Source organism: Acinonyx jubatus, chromosome A1 (genome assembly GCF_027475565.1).
Source record: "Acinonyx jubatus isolate Ajub_Pintada_27869175 chromosome A1, VMU_Ajub_asm_v1.0, whole genome shotgun sequence".
In the NCBI taxonomy this organism is placed as follows: domain Eukaryota; kingdom Metazoa; phylum Chordata; class Mammalia; order Carnivora; family Felidae; genus Acinonyx; species Acinonyx jubatus.
Window position 1 is genome coordinate 26991907 of NC_069380.1, and position 25315 is coordinate 27017221.

At 43.9% G+C, this 25315-nt stretch overlaps 1 protein-coding gene across 3 annotated transcripts in view; it reads left to right on the plus strand.

Annotated features, from left to right (window-relative positions):
* ENOX1 (ecto-NOX disulfide-thiol exchanger 1) overlaps positions 1 to 25315 on the plus strand; it is a 383452-nt gene that overhangs the window by 306143 nt on the left and 51994 nt on the right. For 2 of the 3 annotated variants that reach the window (XM_053215935.1, XM_053215941.1), the window contains exons 11-12: positions 13431 to 13538; positions 17764 to 17820. In XM_053215935.1, the coding sequence (XP_053071910.1) occupies positions 13431 to 13538; positions 17764 to 17820 (165 nt within the window). The remainder of the gene's footprint in view (positions 1 to 13430; positions 13539 to 17763; positions 17821 to 25315) is intronic. The other variant, XM_053215938.1, reaches the window with a different exon arrangement.

Consider the following 25315-nt stretch of genomic DNA (forward strand, 5'->3'; position numbering starts at 1 on the left):
TATAAACTTCTTCAGAAAATAGAAAAGAAGGAAACACATCGCAACTAATTCAGAAGGCAAAGGTACTTGATACCAAAAAGGGGCAAGGATGATAAAAAAAAAAAAAAAAAAAACAAGTTGGGGGGGAGGAGGTTATAAGTCAGTCTCACTTAGGAACATAGATTTAAAATTCTTTTTAAAAAGCTAACTTAATTTGGTATTTTATAAACCACCCTATTGGATTTATCCCAGGAATTCAAGGTTAGTTCAACATTACAGAAAGCCATTAACGCAACATATCCCATTAACAGGATTAAACTGGAATAATCAGTCTAATAGCTACAGAATATCCACCCGTGATTTACAACTAAAATAGCCAAAGGAAAAAGGAAGGTTTTAACAACTTGCATTAAAAGAGAACGTTCTTATCTGGTTGAGGATCATCCACAGTGAACTCAGTGGCAAAACAAGTGATTATTTTTTAACTCTCCCAGAGTAATCCTGACACGATCTTTTTTCATCTTGACAAACTTACTTGGACTAGAAAGGAACTGCTTTGTGCGACTTGCTTTCTATCATAATTTACATTTTCAAATTGTCGTCTGGAAGTAAAAATGGTTACTGCACAAAGTCTGCCAGCAGACCCTAAAAATGTGGTTTCCCTATTCTTTCCTTTTGAAAAATTAAAAGTCACTAACATTAACCTGGGTGTTATCCCATGTTTCTAGAATGCACGCTTAACTAGCCATTTATCATGGATGATGATCTTTTCTGTGGCATCATTGTCAGGAGGGGTCGTCTAGCTGACTTCAGCAAAACCTGTGATTGAAATTGTCATTAAAGGTACATGGGTAGACTTCCTCCCACCCGTAATCTTAAAGCGCATGCAGTCGCTGGTCTTGAATGAGGGGATTGCTAAGGCTGGAGAAACACTTCACAGGGTAGACCGATATTAAGTATAAAGCCACAGCTCTAATTTCTGTTAATTTTTATACTTTGGGAGCCTTTTTTGCTGTTATCATTCATGGCCATGCTGATACCATTTATTGTAAAGGGTCTCAGTAATTCCGCTCACTTCTTTAATGCTTCCTATATTTAATGTTTCCAGAGCAGAGAAGATTGGTTTAAAATGGTAATTTTTCTGTCTGCACTTTTGAGGTCCATGCAAGATGGCTGGTGCCGCATTTTATTTTACCAGATAAATTCAGCCCAGGTAGTAAGAGTAGGGGGCGTCCTTCACAGTGACAGTATTTGCTGAGGCTTTTTACTGTTGCTGCTGCTACTGTTGTTTTTCCCTTAAAGATGGTCTGCGGTTCAGAGACAGAGAAAACCTGAGATAGTCCAGGGGCTGAGTAGCTGTCATAGGGTCCACCTGCGGTGGTTAAATAAAGCCCCTGAGGGAACCTGCTCTTACCTATGTCTGCAGCTGTCTACCTTGGGCTTGGCCCTGGAGTAGGGAACAGAGAAAACTTGGAGATCTCTGAAGGTTCTAGTTACAATGAGACTCCTAACACGTGGGCTTCCAGACCAGATTCAGTGTATTGAAATAACTTGGAGACTTTGGGGGGAGCAAGCCGCCTTCCCCCGCCTCACACCTCTTCTGTCATAGATGAATGTGCCTTTTTATTTGCAGATCTTGTCCCAGTGGCTTCTAAAGATCCCAAGTGCTAAGTTCAAGGGCTATCCCTCCTTCTCATCCTGCCCGTAGATGTCCTAGTCTCCTACGATAAAGAAATGATAACTTGTGTTAACAAGGAAGACATGGGAAAGTTGCAATCATTGAATTAGCTTCCCTCAAGTTCAGTGGTTAATCGGGTGGTAAGTCATAGAGGCGGTGAAGGCCTTCTAGACCCACAGCAGAGAAAGTTTCCCATCCTTAGGCGTCTAGCGCTGATGCAGAGATAGAACTTGCAGCCATGTTCTCTCACTTCATTTTTCTGCAGAACATGTTAGATCGTTACAACTTTCTCACCATTATGATTCAAGTTAAAGCTCTCAAGACCCCAACACACGTTCTTATCCCATAACCATTAAGTCCAAAGCTGCTTTCCTAAAACTGCCATCGAGGAGGTCAGTGATGATGGTAATACCTGATGTTAATGCATCTAGAATGAGCATGGCTTGGCTTCCCAGGAGCTAAACTGAATGAGGCCCAGATCACTTTGGATAAGCCACCTCCAAAGACGGGCACAGGACTTTGGTCAAAAGTCACCCATAAAGGGTTTTCTAGCCATAAGCTCTGACCATGACTGGGTTATAAACCCTGCAAAAAAGGAACAAATTTCTATTGGCCTTTAGAGCACGGTGCAAGACCCAGCTGTTCAATCAAGTTCTTGTTTGAAGTGAATGGGCCAATCTGGCAGGAAAGCATGTTAATATTTTAAATTTCTACATTAACAGCTGTACATGTGCCCAGAGACTGGGGTGATGACCACCTCATATAACTGGGAAAAAAAAAGTGATAGGTATAAATAAAATCCCAGCAAATTGGATTATCATTTGCAGTGGAATTGCCAGCAAAGGCAATGGAGAGAATATCACTGACATATACTCCTACTTCAGCGAAGCATTTGATGCCTTCTCTTGTGAATTGCATGAATGGTGTTAATTCGAGTTGGCTGGCCCTGCATTTTGAAAATTGGCTGAAGGTGGGTAACCAGCCTGGCAGGGGTGGGGCTGAACCACAGCCCTTTCTCTTATAATACTAATCCCCAGAATGGCCCCCCCAGTCCACTCACAGTAAGCTAAAAGTCACTTGACCTTGCTGGGTCTTAGCGTCTCCACTCTTGCAAAGAAGATAAGAATAGCACTTTGATTTAACTTGGCGCCCTTTGCCATTCAAGGAGCCTCACATACTTAATGGATGTTCTTTAGTTCCACAGTACCTCACTGGTGAGTATGGTTATCTTTAACATGTGAAGAAAGTGAAAACCAGAAAGCTGAAATGAGCCTGCAAATTACACTATGAAAAAAGAAAAATCATTTGAAGAAAGGAAAATAGGTTTTAGGGCCTGCCAAACCACTTTCGCCTCGGCTTTTCCTGTATTCAGTATTCAAGAAATTAATTGATGCGTTGTTTTTCAAATGATAAATTATTCCTCATGACACAGTTGTGAGAGAAAAGAGACCAGAGCAGTAAAGTGTTTTGCAGGCCACACAGCAAGTCAGCAAGAAAGCTAACCATGCTAGCCTTTGAAATGCTAACTAGTGGCTTATTTTTTGCCTTTTCACCAGTATTTGGAAATATGCATGTTTGTTTTTCATACTAATGTTGCTTTATCAGGATATAAAGTATTATGACCAGTAACCTCTTTGGATTAGAAAACTAAAAAGTATCTGTTTTTAATACAAGTCCCTCCTAGGAGGATATTCAAGTGAAAGAAATGGTCTCTAAAACCACCTCTGATGAAACCTGTCCTTCCCACCACCCCCTCCCCCGCCAAACCCAGCAGGCCAGGGTCATGATCTCCCTCTCCTGCCCAGGCGCTGGGCTGGGCTGCCTGCCGGGCGGGGGAGGGGCAGTAATTTGACACTCAGAGAAGATCCTTTCCTAAACATCCTCCTCTAAATGACAAAATTATTTTCAGTAATAATCATAACATAAAGTGAATAACAACCAGGAAGGAAACACAGACAGTGACATTCCTGTTGATTTTCACATATAATTATGCCTGTAAAAAAAAAAAACAAACCCAAAATTAAAACGGTGCAGTGTAAGGGAAAAAAAATCACAACCATCTAGTCAGTAGGTTGTTGGTTTGTTTTAATCTAACAGTTTGAACTTGGATTACAGTACAGACAATAGTATGTAAATAATCGTCCAGTAAATAAGTGAGTTTTAATAAAACCAAATGAAAAAGGTATAGTTCAGGAAACTATTAGTTGTACCACTGATGTAATATTTTCTTTGTCCTTTAGTTTTAAAGCAAACAACTTAAAAATAATGCATTTCAGGGCACGTGGGTGGCTCAGTTGGTTAAGCGTCCAACTCTTGATTTTGGCCCAGGTCATGATCTCACGATTCCTGAGATCAAGCCCCCATCCAGCTCTGTGTTTACAGTGGTGGGGCCTGCTTGGGATTGTCTCTCTCCCTCTCTCTCTGACCCTCCCCCCACTCACACTCACATTCTCTCTCTCTCTCTGTCTCTCCTCTCTCGAAAATAAATGAAAAAAGAAATACAATAAAAAGAATGCGTTTCAATTTCTAAAACACTGAAAATTCAGTAAGAATACTTAACATAGGACCTAAAGGTTGCACTTTAGTGCAAAAATAAATAGCACTCATGGTTCTCACTGTGTTTTACAGTTTAAATTTTAAACATAAAAATTCTTTCCTGGATCCAGTACAATGAACTGAAGTAGCTCAGGTCCTACCTGTTAGTCTTTGTAATAGCCTGTGCTACCTTTGTTGATTTCAGATCTACTGTATCAATGTAGGGATGCCTGTACCCCTAATGGGATTGGAGACACTGTGTCCAGAACAGGCTCAATAGATTCTAAAGCCAGTGTGCACCACAGAGACCCTGCTGTGAGGTGGGGGGAGGGCAGGGAGGGTTGGGAGTGGGCGCAGAAACTGGACATTTTCCAATTTAGACTCTGCACAGAGTACGTTTGTTAAAGGCTGAGTAGTGAAAATGTGCTCATTTGAAGATTTCATACATACTAAATCCTAACAATAACTGTAGCAATTTTAGGACAACAAAGGAGTTTTTGTCAGAAGGGAGTATTTTATCATTGATTTCTATGTAGAATTGCTGGGCCACAGTGATAATAAATGGATGGACCTTTAGGTCGTTTTTTTATTGTTACATTTTGTACAGTTGCACCTGTTTATTTCCTGCACTGAGATACACGGCTCCCGGGGCTTGGCCCTTGATAGCACCCCCCACCCCCCCCACCCCCCCCCCCCGCTGCCTGCAGACTTAGGCCCCCAAATCCGCATGTCTGTGTTTCCCTGTGTTTCCCCACCTCTTGGTCACTCTTGAAGCCTTAATATTTATCACTGCTGCTTCCCTTTGGAAATTTTGCAAATTTCTCACGGATTTGTGGACTTTTCTCTTTCTCTACAGCAAGGGAAATCCCAGCATCATGGGCCAGCCCTGGGAACCCGGAAACACCCCTGCTCTCTGCGGTTGTGCACTTCCCCTGGTCTAGAGAATCCATGGCCTGTGCCCACGCCCTGTGAGATCTTGCTCAGATGTGTGCACACTGTGTGTCCTTCCATCAGACCCTTATTCGCAGGTTCCGAGAAAGGCCCCCTTGCCAGAGCATCCTGGCCTGGGTGGGGCGGCAGGGCACCTCATGCCTCAGGGTCTCAGGCATCCCCTGGAGGACCCAAACCCTTGAAAACACTTGCTTTCTCACCAGCCTCCCAGGAACGGCTCAGGCTTCCAGCGTACTGATGGTCACGAGCCTGGGGTGCATGGTCTTGACCTATGAGAGAGGGCAAGCCCAGTCGGGCCTGTTTGGGCTGTTTGGCTCTCTGGCTGACATTAGGATCTTGACAGCCAGGTCAGGGAATAGGGCAGCACTCCAGGCGTCTCTGGGCCGTAAATGACGCCTGATCCCATCACGAGCAAGAGATTGCCTTTCTGCCTAGCAATGAGAATGGCATTTAAAATTCAATATCAGAAAAGATATTGACGAGATTAAGGGCCTGAAGGAATTGATTTATGAGGAAAGACCCAAGGAATTAAATATGTATAGCCTGGTGTAATAGGATATTAGGCTCGGAGCACAATTTCATTTCTATGATCCAGTGTTCCTGTTATCAGTCATCTGAACGGTGGAGCTCTCTCTCCCGGAGATGTTTCTCCCCCAGGGGTCACCGTGCTGGAGGCAGAGCGGAAGGCACCGCGATTGATAAAACAGGCCACAGGCTTGGTTACCCTCGTCCCTTGCCGTAAATTGAAGACCAGTTTCATCCCCAGGTGGAGGCGGATGACATTTTAAACTAGAATAGATCTTGAGGAGTCTTACCACCTTGTGTGACAAGAAAATTCAGGCTAGTTCAATTCCATCTTTTTTTTTTTTTTTCTTCCCAAGGAGAGAAGTGAAAGTTGTTGCTACCAGGTGGTAAATGACTGTCCTTCCCCTGAGCCAGCTTTCTCTCCTCTGTCAAGAACACTGTTAGATGTGTTTGCCTTTAGGCACAGCCTTGCTTTTTAAATTATGGTAATATGCACTTGATTTTCCCCATCTCAGACTTACCCTAACAACCGGGGATTGGCCTGGGATTCACAGAGATGGAGGCAAAGCAGGCCCAGGTGACTTCATCAGCAGGACCTAAGGCTGACATTCCGAAGTGGTTCTGCAATCCGTGAGAACCAAAACAGGATTGAGAGGGCGGAGGGTGGCAGGCAGCCTCTCCGCTGCCGTCCAGCCCGCTGCTCCCATGCGGCGCAGTCAGTAAATTTCTATCTCCTTTGAAAAAAAAGAGAGAGAAGTTGGAGGGTGTGGAGAGTATGGGGGGGGGGGGGGAGAGGAGAACAGTAAGCTGTGTTTGGGTAGCAGGAACTCACCAAGGAAGAAAGGATTAGTGCATGTATCCCGGCACCTTATGGCAGGACAAGGTGCCAGGGGTCTGGCAGAGCTGGCCGTAGGTGAGGTTCAGATCGCAGACTAAAATATACAGGGAAATCAGGTTGGAGGCAAGGTGCACTCACAGGGCGATGCTGGATACCCTCAGGCGTAGCCTAGATACGAAACCAGCTGCCCCGATTGGTCGGTCCAGACACAGTCGCATCTCCCATGGCCTTTGAAAGTCCCTGGACTTCATTTCCTTAGGCGGTGTTTGACTGGCTTCAAAAGCACATCCCACTGAGTAGGGCATCTAATGTAGAGCAAAGTTATGGAGATGGAACAACATTTATTAAAACTGAGTCAAAAGAGCAAAACCACATTTAAATTTAAATCGATGACCCTCTGTGGGTTCAAATATTTCCAGACTTTTATGCACGAATCTAACCTTCCGTAATCTGTTAGCCATATCAAAACTTTACCTTGGTAGCACAATTATAAAATTCAAGGAAAGAAGACAAAGAAGGGGCTACGTTTTTAACGCAGAGTTCAATCCACTGCAGAGTTCACAGAAGTGCACACAAAAGCATGTCTGCCACTGGGCTTGCTTTTAAGTGGAAATGGCGAATGCCTAGGTAGAAGTCGTTGCTAGGAGGATTTTAAGTTTGGCATGTCCTGATTTCCATTTTAAACTGACAGTGCCGTGTGGTTGCCAGGGTAGGAACCACGGTTTAAAGCAGGAAAATTGAGACGTGCGAGTGGTAGGTCTCTCCCAGACAGTGTGGCCCTGGATACATGGCTTAGCCTTTGTGTGCCTACGACTCGCCCATCTGTAAAAATGGAGATGTGACCTCACTTATTCTGGGGCTCCAAGTAACATTTGTAATGCTCTTTGAATTTGTCAGAGAGAAAGACCCATTACGCACTGAAGTCTGCATCCCCAAAGAGCATTACAAATTATCCTATTAAATCAGTGGCCTGGAAATACCAAGATGTGTCAGGTGCGGCCTGTATTTACCTGTTATTGTCTGCCAGAGTATTTGCACTTGATTGGCATATGGATAATTGTCTAATTGGAACACCCTCCATTGTAACCACCAAAAATTGGAATAGTGCATCTGCTTAATGTCATACTGTCCAATGTTGAATTAAAACTATGCTGTAGCTCAGCCAGTCCAACCGAGAGACTCTTCTGATTAAGTTCTAGCGACCTGTGAACTTCTGTAATTGAGGCACGTTAGTACTTGAACATCCTAACTAGAAAGGATATGATACGGTCTCATAAATTTCAAGTGAAAAAGAACCAGGAAGGCTGACTTAAATTATCTAGTTGTGGACCATCTCACCACTGCTTTGAATACATAAATATTAGGCTCATGAGTGTATGCTTTGTAAACGAAAGAAAGCATTCATCTTGAAGAATGCAGAAAACAGCCTCGGGATGTTGATTGTATTTTTCCTCCGGTGGTGGTTTTGTTCTGTTTCTGGTGGAACATGGGGAAGAAGTTATAAAATTATACATTCATTGAGTAGATTCCCTTAGCCTTTTAAGAAATAGTCCCCATTAGATTAAGAAGGCTATCTGGAACCGCCAGAGTAATGAATCAAAACGTCTTAAAATGTCTTAAATCGAGCTGCTCTTTTCCTCTGAAAGTTTCATATATCCATATGTCTCCATATGTCTAGAACAATAAATCACACGGTGATAGATTCTCAGGTAGTTTTTGTTATTGTGGTTGTTTTGGTTTTTGTCTATGTGTGTGCAGTTTTTGGTTTTATTTTGTTTTACTAGATCATGGTTTAATCCCATAGCAGTGGGGAAATCAGAGGAAGCATTCATTCATTTCTGTACTCATTCATTCATTCAGCACCTACACTATGTGTCAGGGACAACCTAACGACTGACCCTGCCATTGGTGGGTATAGTCTCGTTGAGATACCTATGAAAGGTAATCTTTCATATGAAATGCTTTGGGAGTGTAGCAGTTCGGACAGTTAACTTTGCTCGGGTGATTGAAGGAGGTCTTTACTGCAGAAGAACCCAAGGATACTGCATATGGTCCTGCAGCTTCTGCCCTGGATAAAGGCACCAGGCCAGATGGGCAAGTGGAAATTAAATCGAGCCCCCACATCACCACCAAACTATGTGCCCTAGTGAGGAGTCTTGTCTTCCTATTGGATGGGGCTGTTTTCTAGTGCATAAAGTCATCCTACGGGTGGTACTCATCGAAAAACATTCTTTTCGATGTTGGCCTAAAAATGAGTAGGAGCCTGCCAAGCAGAACTCTGGGTAATGATCTTGTCACAGAGACATGAAAGGACCTCACACATCCAGGGAAGGATGAGATCAGGGCTTTGGATTTTCTCCAGTAGAGTTTGGGGAACCAAAAGTATTTTTTAATTATTATTATTATTGAAGTATAGTTGACACGCAATGTTACATTAATTTCAGGCATACAGCATTTTTTGGTGTTGAGTTGTAGAAGTTCTTTATATATATCGGATGTTAACCCTTTGTCAAATATGTTATTTGCAAATACCTTCTCCCATTCAGTAGGTTGCTTTTTTGTTTTGTTAATGATCTCCTTCACTGTGCAAAAGTTTTTTATTTTGGTGTAGTCCCAATAGTTTATTTTTGCTTTTGTTTCTCTTGCCTTAGGAGACACATGTAGAAAAAATACTGCTATGGCTGATGCCAGAGAAATTACTGCCTACCTTTCCTTCTAGGAGTTTTATGGTGTCAGGTCTCACATTTAGGTCTCTAATTCATTTTGGGTTTATTTTTGTGTGTGGTGTAAGAAAGTGGTCCAGTTTCATTCTTTTGCATGTAGCTGTCCAGTTTTCCCAACACCATTTATTGAAGAGACTGTCTTTTCCCATTGCATATTCTTGCCTCCTTTGTTGTAGATTAATTGGGTATATATATGACCATATATATACATACATATATATATATATATATATATGTATGTATATATATGTATGTATATATATATATAGGTTTATTTCTGGGCTCTCTGTTCCGTTCCATTGATCTGTGTGTCTGGTTTTTTTGTGTGTGTGCCAGTACCATTGTGTTTTGATGACTGTGGCTTTGTAGTATATCCTGAAATCTGGAATTGTGATACCTCCAGCTTTATTCTTATTTATCAGGATAGCTATGGCTTTTTGAGGTCTTTTGTGGTCCCATACAAATTTTAGTATTATTGTTCTAGTTCTCTGAAAAATGCTGAGCCAACCATATTGTTTAAGCATGGGAGCACTTTCATTTTTTAGGAGGTCAGTTCTGTGAGGAGTACAGGGTGAATGACAAGGGGGACAAGCAGATCCAGAGGAGAGGAGAGGGTCTGCCTTAACTATGACAGTGAGGCTGGGAGGGAGAAAAGGCAGAGGACTGGGCAGGGAGGTTCCCAAGGTGATAAAAGGGGAGGGGTGGACTTCAGGGTTTTAGGAATGAGGCACAGACTGTAGAGTCACCCTTGTAAGGCATAAGCATGTAAGATGTGGAGTTGAGGCCATGGGTGTGAACAGAGCACCTGGAGAAGGTACCGAGCAGGAGAAAAGAACCCGGCATGCTAGTCGGCCAGTAGAAAAGCGTCAGTGATTCAGTGACGATAGTTTGAGTGGAGTACTCTAGATGGAAGTCACAGTGTAGTAGAATGAGGTTTAAATGAGCATTAAAAGAAACAGTGGCTTTTATCCCAGTTACACATTAGAATTCTCTGTTAAGGCATTTTTTTTTTATGTATCATTGCCTAGATATTCTGAATTAATTGGTCTTCTTGAGGGCCCAAGAATCAGTCCTATTTTGAAAAGTTCCCCATATTAAGAACCACTGCCCTTGAAGTATAAATGGAAGCCTCAGCAGCCAGCAAGCATCTGATGAGAGGTTTAAAAATCACAGGGGATTTAGAGAAGTACCCAAACATATTTTCAGTGAATAACCTTTATATGATTAGACAACAATTAGAACTATCTGACAAATAGTAGAAAACCAGGTGGGTAATGCTAAGCGTTAGTGTGGCCGTGGGGCACGGGGACTCTTGTACCCCACTGGTGGGTGGGTGGACCGGTACAGACATTCGGCACAGAAGCTTGGGCAAATTGGCATCTTGGGTACACCCTAGGAAACGGCATTTCCCCTGCGGAATGCCTAGGGAGTTCTGCTGCAGGTCCGTAAGCTACCATGCACTCGCATGTTCCACTGCAACCTTGTATAGAGTGAGGAGAGCTAGAGATAATCTGAGTGGCTTTCCTGGGAGAGTGGATTAGGTATAACCGGGTGGATGTACCTCAGAGATTGTTGTACAGCCATCAGGAGCAACAGATGAGATACACACATATTAACAGGAATGGATCTTTAAAAAATAATCCCTAGTAAAAACGTAAATAACAAGAGATACAACAACATCCCATAAAAATACATGCTCAAAAACCAACAATATGTATTTTAGAAAAACACATTCAAACAAAGATGGAAAGCATTGAAAGTGGTTGCCTACATATAAAAAGGAAGTGGGGATGAGAGAGAAAACATTTTATTTTTAAAAGTGTGATTCCACAGAGGGGAAAAGTACAGCCTAGGGAATAGAGTCAATAATAGCGTAATAATTTTGTGTGGTGACAGATGGTGACCACACTTATTGAGGTCAGCTCTGAGCAATGCACACATTTGTCAGATCACTATGTTGTATACCTAAAACTAATATACCATTGTAGGTCAGCTATACTTATATAATTAACATTTTTTATTTTTATTTATTTTTATTATTATTATTTCTTTGAGAAAGAGCGCATGTGAGCAAGGGCAGGGTAGATGAAGAGAGAGAGAGAGAATCTTAAGTAGGCTCCATAATGAAACCTTTTTGTAACCTGAAGTCTTTGTGGGGAGAAGAGTGTATTGGCAGCTTCTTCTGTGTTGTCCAAAGACCTTTGTGCAACTTCGTTTTCAACGGCTGCATAGTTTCCCTTGAACAGATGCACCATCACTAACACAGCCAACACCCTTCCGCTGGACATGAGTTGTTTCTGAGCATTGCTACCCCAAGTGTGGCAGGGAACAAACCTAAGCTACCTACTCTTGAAGACGATTTCCTGTCCTTCCTTTGGCTCATTTTTAAAGGAGGTTTAAGGATCGGACCTGAAACTTGTCTAATATGTAAAAATTCACCGGGCGTCATCGAAAGTCAGAACACCAGATCCCCCAAGAGCTGTTCTGGGGCCAGTCATGAATGGCAGTGAAGGAACAGAGTCACCCCCCAATGTTTGGAAGCAGTCATTTTAGGTACTTGTCACGGTGCCAGAGGACAATATGGGCCCCCCGGTTTCTGTGTTTCAATCAACTGATGCACAATTAAATCACACAAGGTGTTAAGGGAGCTGGTGTGGGACGTGTGTACTACCTCACGTGTCGTTATGACACGGGCTGGTGGTGAAATAGGGTTTTTAGAGTATTGCAAGGATATCGCCACTTACGCTAGGGGGCACGAAAGTCGGTTCCTGAATTTACATCCAGTGCCAAAGGAGGGAACAGGGCAATCAGCCCAAGGGAAAGCAGAGTGTGTTTTTCTGAGTGCTTCCTACTCCCTAACACACCCCAAAACTAGGTTTTAAAGACTTAATTTAATCCTTCCAGTTGGTGGGTTTAAGCATCAGAAATCCAGTGCCAGTGTTTATTCAGGCCTTGATAGTTAAGAGCTGGCCAGCAGCCGCACAGCCGGCTTGTCAAGGCCCCAAAGAAGCAGCCTTGATGTTGGAGACAGCCACCTTCGTGGCAGGAATGCACTAACATTTCAGATCATTAGTGCGGCATTTGTTATGTTCGGTAGCAGAAAAAATCCTCCTCTGTCTTTCCTGACTAGTCCTTTGTTGTTAAGAAGCTTTGAGCAGACACAGCCATTGCTACGGCCTGTTTGGAAGCTCTTGAATGTATTTTGCAGCCCACGTATATAGTCACATACAGCCCTGTTCCAAAGAATTAGTGCCGGGCCGTACCGTGCTTTTGGCAGACAAGGTAAGCCTCAACATGAGTTACAGTTGATAGGGCGAGGAAGGCTCAAGGCAAGGCTTACAGAAATCCCTTCAGTGGCCCTGCTTAAAAATAGCAGCGTAGGCCATAGCTTAGTGTTTTGACAGCTTATATCAGCAGTTTTCTCGGCTGATATATTGATTGCAGTTTGGACTTCAGTCCTGCTGATCTAATAAAACATCACCGTCATAACAGAGAAAGTAAAAGGATCTTTTGTGGTCCCAGCCACTGGGTGAGGTGGCTTCACGGAGCCACTGTAAGGCCGGTTTTCCTGTCCTATGGAAAATGAAGAAACAGTGGATAAGTTGATGGATTAGATCCAGGTTTTTTTTTTTTTGATTATTTCATTTCTTCGTCTATCAAAACATGTTGTCTACTAACACTGTTCTCTACATGTTGACAAATGCGCGTTTGTTCGAAGGATTATGATGATGCCTTTGCAAATAGCTCGAACAGATTCGTTTCGTTGCATAGCAGTATCACGAATGGCCTAATAATGTGTCAAATCCTGCAGTACTCATTACACTAAGTGGTGGGGGCGTGCCGCCTGGGTGGCTCAGTCAGTTAAGCTCTAACTCTTGGTTTGGGCTCAGGTCACGATCTCACGGTTTGTGAGTTCAAGCCCCAAGTCCGGCTCCGTTCTGACAGTGCAGAGCCTGCTTGGAATTCTCTCTCTCTCCCTCTCTCTCTGCCCCTCCCATGCTTGCTCTCTCTCTCTCTCTCTCTCTCTCTCTCTCTCTCAAAATAAATAAATAAACTTTAAAAAAGAAAAAGTTAGCTGAAGTCTGGATTAAGCCTTTAAGACATAAAAAAAAAATCTTCTCAGGTTTTGAATGGATATTTTTAATATCTTGCTATCTCCTGGCCATCACTCTATTTACCTTAACTATTCTTACTCTCACAGCAACTGCTGACCATCCAGGAGGAGTTAAACAACAAGAAGTCGGAATTGGAACAAGCAAAGGAAGAGCAGTCGCACACGCAAGCATTACTTAAAGTCCTCCAGGAACAAGTAAGTGAACGCAACATCTCTGCTTCGTGCATACGCTGATGTGCACGTCGCTCATATCAGACACCTGTGCAGACTTTCCCGAAGTCAGTCTGTGGGACAGTCGGCCTGCACCCTCTCAAACCCCCTGGCAGCTTCGCTCCGTAGAATCTAAAACCCGTTTTCGCTCTTGCACCTGCGGAGATCACCTGAGCCTGCCAGCGGTGTGTCAAAGTTCATTCCAAAAGACAAATGAATTTTGATAAAGTTTTAAACCACCGGAGGTACAGACGGATCCCCAAGCAAGCGGGTAGTTTCCTCTCCAGGATAAGAGTGAGGGAAATGTGTTTAGCATAACCCATGGCTTTCACGCAGACATCTGAATTGAGAACGACTGAGTCACGGGGACATTAAAAAAAGAGCCTTCCCCGTTTGTGCATCAGGGCACTTATCTAACCACAGTGAGCAACCAACCTTTTATATGAAGTTTGTAAATCTGATCGTTTCATCCTGGCTTTCTTTGATACTGAAGTGTGGCCTGACATTGATAAGTGGATTTGAAAGTATTGTCTTACAGCAGGGTAAGATGGATTGCTCAGCTGCAGAGTGAAATCTGAGTGAAATCTAAGCCCAGCACCTACACGGGAGAGCTCTTGAAATGCTTGCCTCTTTCTGGACTTCCTTGCTGCCAGCAATGTAATGAATGGTAACTGGGAGGGAGAAAATCACATAGCATAACCCCAACCCTTTGGGGGGATCAAATTTAGCTTGTTTTACATTTCACACCCACAGTGGCTTATGAGAGGGTTATTTGTATAATGTAAATAACTTCAGAAGTGGTGTATCTAAAAAAGTGACTCAGTCACTTTACAAGTGATTTTTCGTTTTTCATGGTTTGGGGGCAGGAAAATGTAGTTTTGGTTAGTTTCCCCTAACAGTATGAGGGATTGGTGAGTAGGAAGTGAAGATGTTGGATACTTCATAAGCTTTTATAGCTTTGAAGGAGAATATAAAACTAATGATTATGTGATTAGTACAGATAAAATAATGCAGACTGAGGCTGAATCTACTGTGTGATTTTGGAGAAGTTAGACTGAGCTGAAAACTACTGACAAAATCGCAGCGACCTGCCACCCAGGAGACTCCGAGTCACGGGGCTTTCCTCCTCTACGTTACAAAGAGACTATCAGCATCGTGACGCTGTTTTGGTCCATATTTGCTCCTGATCAGACATAGCTCTGAGCCTTGTCGTTTTGTTCTGACCCCCTCTCTCCTCGATTTGCTGGGATGGGGAGGGTTGGATTTGTCCTTTCTCCACATGACTCAGATCCTTTACGTACATGGTCTCTTTCGACATAATGCTATTGCCCACTTAATAGACGATAGTGAAAACGTAACTTTTTATTCACTGGAAAGCCAAAAAAAAAAAAAAAAGTCAGTTGACTCACTTTATTGCAATTTTCTGGAGCCAAACCCACAACACCTCTAAGGTATGCGTGTTTTGGACTTGAAGTCTAAACCCCAGTCATAAAAAAACAGATTCTGAGTTTCGCAGAAAGCACTGGTACGTTCTTGTTGCGGCGTGCACTTTTAGAGGGCAAAAAGTGCACGCACAGGCAGTGGTGAAGCATCACGCTTCCATCTTATTACTTAAACAGGGAACATGAAGAAGATTCAGAACAACTAAAATCATTAAAGAGCTAGAAAATCGGACCGGGAAGGAATCGTGTTTCAGTCTGCTGTACTAATTTAAACGGGACGGCTCTTTTCAAACAAAGGCATCAGAAGGACACGTGTCTGAGCAGGCCGGGGACACACTGCAGCCACGTGCATTTGGCTGCCGTAGCCACCGGCAGTCTATTTTGTGACATCCTCTAGCCCGGAGCCCCTGTCATCCTTGCGGTTGGGAGCACGCATTGGCCGTGTTCCTTCCATCTCCTTGCAGCCACCCCCACGCCGCAGACAGACATACACTTGCAAAGGCACCTGTGTACTTCCAAGAACATTGCCCGATAAGGCTTCCTTTGGACTTATGTAGAGTAACTACGTGTGTAAACACTTCTTCAGTGCCTGCATACATAAGGCCTACACAAATAGCATCGCTCCTGGACAGTATGGCTGCGCGGGCTTAGATGCTGTCTCACACACACACACACACACACACACACACGAGAGAGGAAAAGATACACCTTTTTCTGAAGACTTGGTATTCTGCTATTTAAAGTGATGCCACGTGTTGGGAATCCTAAAAAGCAAGACTAGGTTGTGAGGGAAGGCCCTTACCATCCCCATTCAGGGAAGGCAGGGTTATTCCCTAGGCTCCCCAGAAGGTCCCCGGCCCTCCTTGTTTGCTAGGACGCGGCTCCTCCGGGCCCCTCCCGGGCCCCCTGGCTCCCGACCCTCGCCTCCTGTGCCACGGTGGCAGCGTCTGGCGCTTGTTCACAAGCCCAGGTACCCTCAGACGAGACGCTCCTCTGCTCCACCTGGAGGAAGCGAGTAGCTCGAGGAGAGGAGGACAGGGAGAGGCCGGTGAGGGCACGGCAGTGGCTAGCCCGCCACTGGAGGAGGGAGCGCTGGCCTGTGGCGGTTCTGGCAGATGAGAGCAGGGGAGGGAACAGAACCAGGGGACAGGGAGCACCGGGGGGGAGCCAGCCGGGGGTGTGGCAAGACAAGAGGGTGTGGAGTGGCACCACGGAGTCCTCGTAAAAGGGAGGAGAGCCGTGGGCACGTCTGTGCTGGTAAACACAGAAAGTTGGAGCAGGTCCTTGCCTTCTGCTGCAAAATAACAAAGCTTTCAGAGCTAGGCCCGCTCGACCCGACGGAAGCACGAACCGCGGGACCTACGGTGAGCCAAGAGAAAGACGATAAGGAACACCTGCAACGAGAAAACCTTCGGACCGGAAAACACGGAGGGTCTTGTTCAGTCCCCCGTGCCCTCTGGTAACGGATGGCTTGGCTATCGCGCTGGCACCCTTTTCTTCTCACGTCCGTAACACGTCGCGATTGCTGTGTGCGGAAACACCCGTGATGTAGCCCCAAAGACCAGCGGGCGGAATTGTTGTCCCAAGTGGGAGCCACGTGGAAACGAGCCCAAGAGCCTCTGGTCCACCGTCGGCTGCCCCAGGCTCAGTTTCTACATGTTCCCCTTCCTTTCACAAAGCCCCTCTCTTGACACGGACAGCGTGTGGCTTTCTTGCTGACGGTTTGACATTGCCTAAACACACACACACACACACACACACACACACACACACACACACAAGCTTTCATTTTAATATGTACAAATAGCCAGAAAGAACCAGCGTGTCAGATCGGACACATCACGGGTGTACGTGCATTTATTTTCTTTCAGACTTTCAGCATTTATTTCCCACCATTTTATTTTAGGCTTAAAAAAAAACGATGATCCATCAGGGGCTGCTTCCTAAGCATTAAAAAGCCAGGAAGCAGTGCTGGCAACGGCCGTAAGGCCCGCCCCCCCCTTGCCCTTGCTCTCGGCTCGCAATGTCTGCTTTGATAAAATGCCAATTAAAGGTCTCCAGAAATCTCCAGATAACTGATTATTGCTAAGCCTTCTGAGAGAGAGTAGAGGGAGTAGTGTTTTCAGGTGTTCACTGTTAAAAATCTCATTTGAGCAATAGCTTTTCTTCTAATGCCTCAGTGACCAAGGAGATGTCTTCCCGATTCTTCCTTTGCAAAAAAAAAAAAAAAAAAAAAGAAGAAAATAATCTTTTTGTTTAGGCCTCCAGAAACAATGCCAGTCATTCAAATATGTTCTCAAGGAGGACATGTACAATAGCACTGTGGCATGTTAAAACAATGGAAAATACATCATTCACGAGTCATCATTAGTCTAACATCAGCTGGTGGCAACTTGCAAACACTGCAGGGTTTAAATTAATAGCAATACAAGTAGGAAATGAAATCATTTGTTATTCTTAAGAACCAATTTTATACATTTTATGCCTATGGAACGGCTTTCTGATCTTATTATTTAAAAAATAATGACCAAGACCCATTTATTTTTTGCCAGCCATCAAGTTCTCTAAAATATTGGTCTCAAGCTTGTTTCAATAAGACTCATTAGAATTATATGCTCCATCTGGTTTTTTTGGTTCTCTTTCCTTGGAAGTTTTATAAAGTGCAACCCCAGATAAATCAGAGTTAACAGGATGATGTATATTTAACAGACATGCTTGCTTACTCATGTGGGGTTTTGTTTTGTTTTGTTTCTTCTTGAAATTTGCAGTTAAAAGGTACCAAGGAATTGGTCGAGACCAACGGCCACAGCCATGAGGACACAAATGTAGGTACCACTGACCCAGTATTTGCTCTTGTTGCTTGATGTTGGTTGAATGCCCACAGGTATGTGGCACTTTATTTATGACACAAGGGAGATCAGAAGTCCTGCCCCTCGGTGGTTTATTAAGATTACTCTGAATGGTTTGGCAGTAAAGTGTGGTAGACAGGCACTGCTCTTGTTAGCTTAAGTTATCAAATGTCCGTTTTAGAGGTACTTGAGCTAATCTCTACCATAAAAATTCTCGTCTCCGTGAATTTCTTTGAGTCCTTTGTATTTTCAAAGCTATACACTAATGACGTGTTGGGAGGGCAAATGGAATGAGACCAAACGGGGTAATAAGTTGTGTATTGCATGCATATTTATTGAGTTTGCTGGTCACTGAAGATGGTAATGAAATGATTGCTGTGCCGGAAAGGTTTCAGAGCAGACCCCGTCTCTCAGAAAAGCCCTTGAAAGCGACGCCTCTCTTGTTTCTGAGCCAGAACAGGAGCATGGTGCATCCATCTTCTTGATACAAGAGTAATGGTGCAAGATCCCAGTTAGCACAGACTTTTTCTCTTAGGGTTCCTTGTGTATCCAGTTGCCCAAGATCAGTCCGGTGTTCTCTCTGCCTTGGAAATTCTGTAGTCTCAGGTGGAATATTATGCCATGTAGATCATTGTCTCTCCCTATGTATGATGGTTGTGCTTTTGTCTTTTTAAAAATCTCTCTGATATCTGTACGTATTTGATTATCGTCATCACAGAAAATGCTTACTAAGCAGTTCTTTTCACATAACGCAGAATCAGACATGGTAATGAATGCCTGATTAAGCTAGAGCTGGGAGAAATTATACACTTCATGTTCACTCTTGTTTTAATTATATACCGTGGAACGCCTGACATCCAAAGTACCAAAAAAATCCCTCTTTAATAACTACTGTTCCTGCAAAACGGATATTTAACGTATGACGTTTATGGAGAGTCTACTGCGTACGTAGAGCTCTACTACGTGCTGGGGGGGGTGGGGGTGGTTACAGAGAAAATAGAAGGCTTGCTGTATGCCCTCCGAGAGCTTGTAACTGAGTTGGGGATGAGGGAACACACGGGCGATAGACAGGATGTGAAAAGTGTGTCACAAGGGGAGGCAGCTGTGATGCGGTGTAGTTTGAAATCTGGACTTTGCTGCCTATTAACTGTGTCAACTGGGGGCAGGTCAGCACTTCTGAGTTTCATTTTCCTATTTGTAAAATGGATGGCGATGCCTACCTCAAACGTGTCATGAAGTCGTAACGGGCTGAGGCATCTGAGACGTCACTACGATGGTCTCGCGGTGGTGGACAACCGAGAACAGCTTCCCAGATCGGTGGGATTTGGGTTAGCTTTGGAGGACGGAGAGGATTGAGAAAGCAGAGGAGGAAGCCATGCATACAGAGCTCTCCACAGGCAACATTGCCACCTAAATAGTTTCTCTTCCCACTCCAGTATTTCATAAACCCCCGCCTTACCGTGGAGCCTTTTCTCCAGGGTCCTGTCCTCCTGGGACACATTGCTGCCGCATTCTCGACCAGAACCTTCACATGCTTCTCCCTCAGAGTCAGTCCCTCTGTGTCTCCTGAGGAAAGCCGCCATCAAATCCAACAAGGCAAAGTGGCAGGATGCCTCGATTTCCTGGTCTACAAAATGGGGATGATATTACCTGTCTTTCCTTCTTGTAAGGCTTATGGTGAGAAGCAAATGAGATAATGGATGTAGAGGCACTTTGTAATTGTGAGGTTCTGAGCAGGAGGTTGTTATGATTATAAGCTCATCTGTTGGTCGAATTAAATTGATGATGCGTGTGAAGACAGGCCTCACACAATATCTAGTCCCTCTCGTTTTGAGAAATGTCAAAAGGCATTCATTATTCAATGAAAAAAGTGGAAGGTCATCTTTGAAGTCTTTTATCCTTCCTAGAAGAAAGTTTTTAGTTTTGAAAGAGACCTCTCTAGAATCCAGGGTGTGGGCTGAAAAAGCCCACAATAGAAAAGTCGACAGAAGCAATGGCTGTTGAGAGACAGGGTTGAGGCCAAGTAGGAGGGAGGGGCAGCACCGTGACCAAGGGTGGGTGAGAGGTTTGTGGAATGATGGAGCCCAGCAGCACTTGCCGGTGCCCCCCTCCATGCCCACCTTTCTCACTGGGCCAAAGGTTGGGCTAGTTTCTATAATCACTGCCTATTCTTTTAGGGCTTTCCCAGCAGGTGGATAATCCACGGGTCTTGCTCTTTTCTGTCTGTCATGTTGTCTCCTTTGGGCAGTTCCCTACTACCTTCGCTGGGTTATGTGAATGAAAAAAAAAAAAGTTATTTTGGCCACACATTAGAAGCACTTGCACAGTATCAGGTGAAGGTCGTTTTAAATGTCTGAAATGAAGTCTCTGTCTCCTCTAAAGTTTCCATCGGCCTTGTGGTGGTAGAAGGCATCAGGCTTTCAAACTAGATTGAGAAAGTTTGGGTTCATTTTGATCCCTGAATAGCCGTGTGACCAGGGCAAGTGATTTGACTTTCACCTTCCTCATCCGTAAGAGTGCTCAGGGTACATAAACACTTGGCTTAGCGTATCAATTCCCTCTCTTCACCTAGCCACATAAATAGTAGTTGGTATAGAAGGCAGAATTTTGACAGGATGAATTTTTTATGGTTGTTTTTGTTGTTTATTATTTTTTTTTAATTTACATCCAAATTAGTTAGCATACAGTGCAACAATGATTTCAGGAATAGATTCTTTAATGCCCCTTACCCATTTAGCCCATCCCCCCTCCCACAGCAGTTACCTCCAGTAACCCTCTGTTTGTTCTCCATATTTAAGAGTCTCTTCTGTTTTGTCCCCCTCCCTGTTTTTATATTACTTTTGTTTCCCTTCCCTTATGTTCCTCTGTTTTGTCTCTTAAAGTCCTCATGTGAGTGAAGTTATATGATATTTGTCTTTCTCTGACTGACTAATTTCACTTAGCATAATACCCTCCAGTTCCATCCACATAGTTGCAAATAGCAAAATGTCATTCTTTTTGATTGCCAAGTAATACTCCATTGTGTGTGTGTGTGTGTGTGTGTGTGTGTGTGTGTGTGTGTGTATACACACACCACATCTTCTTTATCCATTCATCCATCAATGGACATTTGGGCTCTTTCCATACTTTGGCTGTTGTTGATAGTGCTGCTATCAACATTGGGGTGCATGTGTTCCTCCGAAACAGCACACCTGTATCCCTTGGATAAATGCCTAGTAGTGCAGTTGCTGGGTCATAGGGTAGTTCTATTTTTAGTTTTTTGAGGAACCTCCATACTGTTTTCCCGAGTGGCCACACCAGCTTGCACTCCCACCAACAATGCAAAAGAGATCCTCTTTCTCCGCATCCTCGCCAACATCTGTTGTTGCCTGAGTTGTTCATGTGAGCCATTCTGACAGGTGTGAGGTGGTATCTCATTGTGGTTTTGTGTTTCCCTGATGATGAGTGATGTTGAGCATTTTTTATGTGTCAGTTGGCCATCTGGATGTCTTCTTTGGAGAAGTGTGTATTCATGTCTTTTGCCCATTTTTTCACTGGATTATTTGCTTTTGGGGTATTGAGTTTGATAAGTTCTTTATAGATTCTGGATACTAACCCTTTATCTGATATGTTGTTTGCAAATATCTTCTCCCATTCTGTCAGTTGCCTTTTAGTTTTCCTGATTGCTTCCTTCACTGTGCAGAAGCTTTGTATTTTGATGAGGTCCCAGTAAGTTCATTTTTGCTTTTGTTTTCCTTGCCTCCGGAGACGTGTTGAGTAAGAAGTTGCTGCGGCCAAGATCAAAGAAGTTTTTGCCTTCTTTCTCCTTGAAAATTTTGATGGCTTTCTGTCTTACATTTAGGTCTTTCAACCATTTTGAGTTTATTTTTGTGTATGATGTAAGAAAGTGGTCCAGGTTCATTCTTCTGCATGTCGCTGTCCAGTTTTCCCAGCACCACTTGCTGAAGAGACTGTCTTTATTCCATTGGATAGTCTTTCCTGCTTTGTCAAAGATGAGTTGGCCATCTGTTTGTGGGTCCATTTCTGAGTTCTCTATTCTGTTCCATTGACCTGAGTGTCTGTTCTTGTGCCAATGACAAGATGAATTTTAATGCAGATCATGAGGTTTAAAGCCTCTGGCACAGAGGTTATTGACTAAGACATATAGATTTTTTTTCTCTATAATTAGTCACATGGGCAGGAATTTTACATATTATTTATTAATAATAATTATACAGGACTGGTGCAGGCTTAGCTGGATATTCTTATGAGAGTTGACAGTTACTTTTTAAAAACAATATATTTTATTATAAAAGAAGTAGTCTGTATGAAACTGGAAAATCATAGAAAAAAAATACAGAGGTGAAGAAAAATAACTTAACATCTCATTACTCAGAGATAACCACTATTAATATTTTATTTTAGTTTTTTCCAGTCATGTGCATATATATGACCAGAGGGAAAAAGCCATAAATAAATATTATCATAGTGTCTTCAGTTTTGTACATTTTTGATTTCTCATTATATCATAAGTATTTTTCTTGTCACCAAATGTTCCTCAAAGACATGATTCTTAATGGCTGTGTAATGCAGATAGGAAATAATTGAACCACAGACCTATGTGTTCGGCATTTAACTTCCCATTTTTTTACTATTATAAATAATGCTGTAATTAACATGTCCATAAATCTCGTTCTGCCTCTTTCATATTTGTTTCTGGGGGATACTGTATATTAATAGGCATGTCATGGAGTCTGACAGGGAGTTTCAGACTTGCAGAATTGTTTAGCATTTAGAATGTCGTGTGGCAGATGGACACTTATGGTAGCCATTAGTGGTCCTGAAGGGACTCATAACAAATATGTCTCGTCTTGCAATTTACTAACCCTCTTGCCTTAGTCCCGAGCGTTGTCCAGCTTATGGGATGTTAACCACACTTAGATTTGACCTGTTACTCTTCCTTTTCTACTGTTTTTATGTTTTATTGAGCCAACAACAGTCTCTGACCAACACTTTGTCTGCTATTCCCGAGGTCCCCAAACTGACCTACCCTGGTCCCCATCTGAAGACCTGCGAGCTTGTGCTCAGGAGGAAAGTTTTCCGAGGTCCAATTTAAACCCATTAGAGCCAGAACCTGAGATCACCGGCAAAGGCCTTGCTCTCAAGAGTACTGATTTTAAATAGACTTTTCCTTGTGTTTGGAACTGGATAGGTTAATGACGGCTGGGCAGTCCAACCTTCTAAGTGTACTCAAGTTTAAAACTAGCCTTTATTATGGTTCATTTAGAGATTTCAGTTATTCCAGGCCCAGTTTTCTTTCCTAAAAGGCAAACCATAAATTTTCCTTTTATCTCTGTCTCTGAGCTATCTCCTAATCCCTAGAACTTCTGAATACCTAGCCTGGTCCCTGGTAATTAATGCATAACAGATACCAAAATCTAAAAGAAAAAGAAAAATCCACCCTTATCTTGCATCATTTTTGATGACCTTCCTCCCAGAGCTATCCCCACCTGTGATCCTTACGTGTGGATGTTTGGTGAGAGAATGGAAGAAAATGGAGGGGAAGGGAGAGGGTGAGAGAAATGCAGGAATAGGGGCACCTAGGTGGCTTAGTCGATAAGGCATCCAACTTCAGCTCAGGTCATTATCTCGTGGTTGCTGAGTTCGAGCCCGGCGTGGGCTCTATGGTGACGGCTTGGAGCCTGGAGCCTGCTTCAGATTCTGTATGTGTCTCTGTCTCTGCCTCTCCCCCACTCATGCTCTCTCTGTCTCTCTCTCTCAAAAAGAAACAAACATTCACAAAAAGAATGCAATTACAATTATAAAAAAAAAAAAGAAATGTAGGAATAAGTAGGAGAAATCAAGTAAAGTGGCAGCTGAAGCCTGCAGCGTATAAACAATTTTGTCTAAAAGTTTCCCATTAATTTCCATTCCTCCCATCCTCGTTTCTGCCATGCGAAAGCTGCGACACCCCCGTCTTCTGGCTGCACAACCCAGGCTGACACACTGGGGTCGGAGAAATCATTTGCAACCTGTAAAGAGGCTTAATTCATGATGCTGGAGGTTGCCGCTGTGAAGTACAACACCCTTCCCAGCCGACAATAAAACAAAAACACAAAAGAGAGAAACACTTTGCGGTTTTTCGCGCTGCCTCTGTAAGGAAGTAAATCCTCAGAGTTGTCTTTAAATCTGTCAGAGTAAAGACGTTGGGAGTGTATAGAAGAGATGCTGGGTGAAGAACATTGTTCAAGTTGAGCACGCCACAGCAGAAAGCCATTGTTAACCGTGTATTTTAATGACGTCTACGGCTGAAGCCCCACAAGTGCTGGGTCCGTCCTCTGCCCGGGTTCGGGACGTGGCTTTCATCCTTGAGGCAGGCGAGCCCAAGAGGGAAGAATATATACTGGTGTATTCGATAAGGCAGGAAAGAAAAAGAAAAGCCCTGCAGGAAAGGCTCAGATCCTTAAAAGGCAAAGACGTGAACTCAGTCCCGTCCTTTCCCCCCCATACAACCTGCCACCTGCTCTCGGGGGTCCCCAACCTGGAACCGGAAGGGGAGTAGACAAGACAGAAAGGACTCACTCTTCCCACACCCCATTCCACAGGCTCTGTGAGGGCAACCGGAGCCCCTGACCTGGCGAGCCGGCGCCTGGCGGGACTGGGTGTGAGACTGCGGACGGACATCACAGTTCCTGCAGCCCTGGAGATCTCTCTTCTCACCATTTCCCGCCACCCTCAGCCTGTACAGAGTCCCCAGTCTGTCCTGCCGTCCCCTTTTCACTCAGTTAATGAAGTCATCATTGTGGGGGAGGCAGCAGAGTATAGGGCTTTGGAATAGATCCGGGCACCAGGCGGCCTGGCTTCCATCTTGGTGCAGCCCCCCTTCCTGTCCAGGAGACCTTGAGTGTCTTCCACCTACATTTTTTTTCCACTCCGGAAACGAAAGTAATAATCACACCTGCTTCATTAGGGTTATTGTGAGCATTGCTTGACGGTGTTGACATCATCGGCACGCGTTAGGCGTCGCTGTTACCCCGGCCTTCCACGTGCCAGGTGCCGCACCGGGTTCTGGAGACCCGTCAGTGAGGCATGTAGACGTGGTTTAGCCCAGGTGAGCTCAGCCCCTGTCATTGTGCCCTGCGCTTGTCAAAACTTGCTTGGCCTGTGTTTCATTCCGTCAGGGCTTATTCTCTGCCATCAAGTTAATATCACAGTGGGCATAATGGGCTTGAGGTAATTTACTTGCGTGTTTCCAGCAACTCTCTGGAGATGAGACCTTTACCGTAAGGACTGGCTCCATGGAGAGGAGAATCTGACAGGAATGAGATATATGATATGTAGGTACCTAGGGAGCATGAGGGCCCCTAGAAAGCTCAACTGGAAAACCGATAGCCACTTTGTCTTCCTCCGGGGAGAGACGGACCCACGTCTCTGGGTGACTGAGGTCACCCTCGCTCCGTAGATGTTTGAAATCAAGAAGGTGGACTTGTCA